Source organism: Botryllus schlosseri, chromosome 14, assembly GCF_051294905.1.
Source record: "Botryllus schlosseri isolate E-star chromosome 14, Bs_hap1, whole genome shotgun sequence".
Classification (NCBI taxonomy): Eukaryota; Metazoa; Chordata; class Ascidiacea; order Stolidobranchia; family Styelidae; genus Botryllus; species Botryllus schlosseri.
The window spans coordinates 1,447,734-1,453,733 of record NC_137249.1 but is presented as its reverse complement, the minus strand read 5'-3'; the positions used below and the strand labels follow the sequence as shown (position 1 = coordinate 1,453,733).

The 6,000-nt window shown below is 37.4% G+C and overlaps 1 protein-coding gene across 4 annotated transcripts in view; it reads left to right on the top strand.

Annotated features, from left to right (window-relative positions):
- The first annotated feature begins 731 nt into the window (after positions 1-731).
- Positions 732-6,000, top strand: part of LOC145456101 (uncharacterized) — a 73,255-nt gene continuing 67,986 nt past the window's right edge. For 2 of the 4 annotated variants that reach the window (XM_080334144.1, XM_080334143.1), the window contains exon 1: positions 732-5,073. In XM_080334144.1, coding sequence (XP_080190270.1) covers positions 4,745-5,073 — 329 coding nt within the window. In that variant the 5' untranslated portion in view covers positions 732-4,744. The remainder of the gene's footprint in view (positions 5,074-6,000) is intronic. The other 2 variants (XM_080334145.1, XM_080334142.1) reach the window with 1 other exon arrangement.

The following is a 6,000-nucleotide window of genomic DNA, read 5'->3' as shown; positions in this document are numbered from 1 at the left end:
GTTTGACTCGAGTAAAGTCATGACTCGAGTCATCCCAACACTGGAAATTACATTAGAATTAAAATGAGAGAATATAAACACTTCACAAATTATATTAGAATTGGATAACCGGACTTCCGTTTTCATTAGTTTAGTCACACAACTAGAATTAAAGTGTTTGGTCACAGTGTGAAAGGTATGATCAATAACATTGATGCATTGCATACGCAACACGAATATAATTTTATTTCAAAGTGATCGGAACTTATTGGTACTTTTAGATCACAAAAAGTGTGGATTGTTAAGTTTCCTGACGAGTTTAAAGAAAAATCACGCGATTACACTAAAACTCAACAGAATCATGGATGTAATTCCGTGATTCGGTGATTGTCAGCACTGATATAGTACAATAGATCAGATGTATTGTGAACAGCTGAGTTCTGAAATAGTTCAGCTACTCGCGATAGGAAATGGATATTCATTCATCATTTTCAATGGCCGTATAAACCTCGCATTTCCGCATTTCATATGCAAATTAAGTCAAGCGTTTTGCGCATATGACATCGAACAAATTTGCCAGACATTCAAAGGTATGACAACGTCTATACTTACAATTTGACGGCCAGTTGAATCGCGCTTCTGTCGTGGGAAAGATTATTACTTGAATTAGGGCTGGGCGCAATGATTCGATTACTGGAACGCGGATTAAGTGTTAATTGTAATGATTCAAGCCGAGTAGTGAAACTATACGCTCTACGTTTATATGCTCTATTTTCTGATTTTCTTGAAAATGCTGCATGAGAACCGTATAGTGCGAAACGAGCCTGGCTTGGTGTACAGACAAATGTTATTCTCATGCTTATGATAATCAATAATGATTTGATACGAGTTGAATTTAATTTCGAAGTTTTTGCGAATTCAGTAATTTAAAAACAAAATGTGTAGCTGTAATTCTAATTCCAGTCTAATTTCTGAAAGCTAAAAAAATTCTGGTCCAATTGTGCTGTCAATGTCCGGCCGATCAGAGTTTTCTAATCAATCAACGAATTTGACGTCACAAACAAATATACGCGTCGAAAAGTCGGAAGCGTAATTGGCAAGGTTGTTGTTTCGACGATTGCTCGTCTGCGTCCAACACGTTTTGCTCGTAAATCTACATGTTGAGATTGATGTCATGATCTCTAGATTTGAAAAACTTGAAGTTCGAAGTCGCGGTATACTGCGGGGTTAAAGAACTCGCATGTAAACTTCGTATATATTTATAAACTTCTCATTAACACAATTGAAGGTAGTCATGACGCCGACCGCTGGCTTATTCCGAACGACGTGATGTTTCAAAGTGCAAAGCTTCAAAGTAGGGTCGATGATTTTCCTTGCGCGATTGTCGCCAGACTATTTCGATTATGCTTGACGGATTGAACTCGCATCACCACGTCGATTTAAATGAGTAATGCGTAATTTTGGGCGGTTTGAGTTACATCATGAAATTTTCTTCTGATAGCGACAATGACTATACCGAATTTTGATGTGTGATGGAAGTTAGATTGTTGGTCGACGCCAAAGTCGCACAACTAGAAAATGTTTAGCATTTCCAAATTAGATTAGGATTAGAATACGAATTATAGCTACACAGGTATTTCCAAATTAGATTAGAATTAGAATTAGTGAATTCGCGAAAACTTTGAAATTGAATCAAATTCATGAGTTCGTATCAAATCAGAGTCCCATTCTCATAAGCACGAGAATCGCGAATGTCTGTACACTGTACAGCAAACTTGGATTGTTTCGCACGATACAGTGCTCTTGTAGCATTTTCAGGAAAACCAGAAATTAGGTTAGAATGAAAATTAGAATTAGAATTATAGCTACACAGCTTTTTCAACGTTAGATTAGAATTTGAAGAGCTTCGTGGAGGTACAGAACTTCAATATTCAGTTGAATAATATATTGATATTAAAATGCACCCGAATATTATCGGCTGAGAATTGGTAAGAACATTGTATACAATGTGATATGCAATGATTTTACCAATTCTCTACCAGTTACTGACGATTACCCCTGGCGAGTGTCAGCCGAAAATACCCGGGTCCGTTTCAATATGAATATATTATTCAATTGCACAGATTGGAATTATAATAAATTAATCCGCAAGAACTTGGAAATTAAATCAAAGTCTGAATTTAAAAAAAATGCAACAAAATTCGAGTTCACTTCATATCGAATCGGATATCATTCTCATTATCATGAAAATGGCAAATATCTGTTCGCTACACCAAGCTTGACTCGTTTCGCACCATGCAGTCCTCCTCCAGCATTTTCAGAAAAACCAGAAATTCATTTAAATTCGATTATTAATAGTCTTATTAGATAACCAGAATTATTCAGTTGTCCAAGTCTGGTAGATGCTATCATACTATACAAATCAGTGCCGCTAAAACTGCAGGAATTTTTCGGAATGTTTGGCTGGGATCTGGTCGAAACCGGGGAAAAGACTCTCGACCAAGTCCACGTCACGAAATTTCGAAACGTGGTTATGAAAACGTGTAGGTGTAACGTACTAATCGGCTTCTTTACGCACGCCAAAATTTCAAATTCGATTGTAGTGGTCGATTCGTCAATATTTCCGTTACAATCCTGAAATCCTAAATAGCGGGGATTAGCAATAATATTACATATAGAGACAATCGTGATACGATTATACGTACACGATTATAACTGCGTAATGTGGGATTGACGCTAATGAGAAAGTCGCGTGGATTAGCTAACGGAGACAACATATATATATCAAACTAGAAAGCCACGATCAAGGTTTATCGACAATTCCAGTAGCAAGTCAATACCCAGCTTTAAAAGAAAGTAGTTACACCTTTTCTGAGATGTCTTAGTCAGAGAACAAGGTATCGTCGGCAGATTTAGAGAACTAGAATTTTTTTTAACTTTTCCAAATTAGATTAGAATTAGAATTACAGTTGCAAAGTTTTTTTCCAAATTAGATTGAAAGTAGAATTATGGCTACAAAGTTTCTCTGAACTATATTAGAATTAGAATTATAGCTACACCGTTTTTCTGAATTATGTTAGAATTAGAATGACTGATTTTGCGAAAACTTACCAATTGGACATTGAATGAAGTTCCGGTAATATCAAATCACAGTTCATGCTTATTAGCACGATGATAACAAACAAACAAGCTTGACTCGTTTCGCACTCTACAGTTCTTCCGTAGCATTTACATGAAAATCATAAATTAGATCAGAATTAAAATGAGAGCGTAGAAATATTTCACGAATTAGATTATAATTAGTGCAAAGATTTCATAAATTAGATTAGAATTATATTACCGGTATTTCGCTCTATAGTTAGTTCAATTATCCAACTAGAATTATCTAGTGGTCAAGTCTGATTGCATGTCTATATCACAGAGAATTTGAAACGTAGCGTTTTGATATTAGTTGCACCGCGATATTCTTCTTACTGCGTCATATTTAGCTTATGCCCTTGCTCACCACAGAATAAATTCTCGCATGACTAAGCCTCAATTTTGTGTTACCGCAAACGGCGGTTTCACAAACTTTGAAGGGACAAAATTACACCTGACCAGAGCCAGTACCGGCTTGTTAAAATCGGAATGAAGGTTTCTTCGATTGGAGCCTCGAAAACGATACCATTCGATGACACGTTCGGCTTGTTCATATACCTATATTTATTTACGTTTACAATGATTACTATTTAACGCATGGGCGTGTTATAATCAGTAAGAAACCAGTAAGATACTAAAATGCGGTTAAGATAATATCGTAAAGATCGACATAATTGAGATTTAAAATTACATAACTCTTCCGCATCCGTAAAAGCTATATGTGCTTTAAATTTCAGTATTTCGCGAGGGCTTCATAAACAATAATTGCATCGAAACATCGCCACCGTAATAATATTGTCATTTTTGAGACAGCTGCAAACATTATATATACATCATAGAAATTGCTACTTAAGTGACCTCAACAATGACAGATAATTTTTAGCTTTTCTGAATTAGATTCGAATTCGAATTACAGCCATGCAGTTTTTTCCAAATTTGAATAGAATTTTAGCTACACAGTTTTTTTCCAAATTAGATTCGAATTATAGCTACGCAGGTTTTTCCAAGTTAGATTGGAATTAGAATTACTGAATTCGCGAAAACGTGGACATTGAATGAGGTTCAGTTCGTATCAAATCACAGTTCATCGTCATTAGCATGAGAATGCCAAATGTCTGTACACTGAGCTTGGCTCGTTTCGCACTATACGGTTCTCCAGTAGCAGTTTCAGGAAAACCAGAAATTGGATTAGAATTGAAATTAGAGCGTAGAAACAATTCAAAAATGAGATTATAATTCGATTACCGGCATTTCGCTTTAATTAGTCTAATTATACAAATAGAATTATCTCGTTGTCCAAGTCTGACTATGATATTCCGTCCTAAACATCGCATATAGTTATGAAATTGCACAATGCCAGGTAGCGCGCCCTATAATCTTGCAGTTAGGTGCTTATTATCAATTCATTTGGTTGCTTTTACCGAATGCTTTCAATTATGTATGCGTCGTTTTGAATAAGTTCATGTCACGACCTTAACGATCAAAGTACCCTCCTATTTGAGAGCTGGTGACAGGAAAATGCTACCTGCAGATGTATATGTGTTCATTAATCGACTCCTTTATTACAACGTAACCTAACACCTAAGATAATTACGATTCTCGCTGAGTAGATTCCACTATAATCCACATGGCTAATAATAGTGCCAAATGTGGAAAATATCTTCACATTCCAAAGACTGCAAAAGGATTATTATCGCTCCTTGTTATTTTCACGTCAACGCGAACAATATGCGGATCAATATCCCCGAACGTGAAAACATCATCCGATAACAAACAATTTTTTGCGAGGAGGTGGAAAATCGATGCGTGTTTTCAAAACAAGAGGAACTATGACATCACGTTCTTGATAGACACTGCCGTGAAGAGGCAGTATCTGAGATATAATCAGAGACTTCTCAGCGAAATCACGAGGAGAATTAACATCCTCAGGAGTCAGCCGAAAATTGCGTTTATAACGTAAGTTGTGATACCGTTATCTGAACAGTGTTGATCGTTTCGGTTGCAACATCAGGGCTGAAATATTCCGTTCCATTCGACGATTTCTGTGTTCAACTGCACTGCAATCACTACAAAAAGTCCCTATCTGTGATATAAGAATTTTCAATAAGCCAGGAATTCGGTTTCGGTACTCATTCTACCGTTCAGTTGAGCGCATATAAATTGCTTAAAGGGGCACTGCGCTCTAAAAATGATGTGGTCTCAAATTGAAGGTAAAAACGAACAAAAATTTTTGGCCGCAGCCATTTCCTTCGGAACGCCACCGTAATGGAGCTGCAATTTATTGAAATTTCTACAAGACCAGCTGCCGCGGCTGCTTAACCCGTTACATGGCACGATGTCTTCATCGTCGCACTTGCTCGACGCGATAAGGCAGTCACGCAGAGAACGAAACTTAGGCCCGTATTCAAAGAGACGCCTCGAACTCAAACTCAAGGCTTGCTCGACGGAGTAAAGGCGGAGTTCAACTCCATTGGAGTAGCTCCTTGGTATTCAAAGACATTTTCCAGCTTTGCTCAGTTTCGAGTCTTACTCGACACGTCTGGCATCGTGCGCAACTGTGCGCTGTGCGCTCGCTTGGTATGAACTGTTACGAAAGATAGGTATACGGTACGTGTTTCATTCCTTTCAGATAAAATAGCTATTGACATAGATATGTTAGAATATTACATGCAAGTGAATGGAAACAGGCTGCATTAAGTACGGAAGTACCTTACAGATTTTGATAATCCCGTGGAATACATCACTGAGGAACTGTGTTCTGATCGCTATATGCTAACGAAAGCCGGTGTTAGTGGATTATGGAGATCCTACATAACATTACCAGCCCATCCAACAAAGGCCTGCCCCTGCCCCCGTTGATGAAGTTCCTTGTTGTTTTGCGCT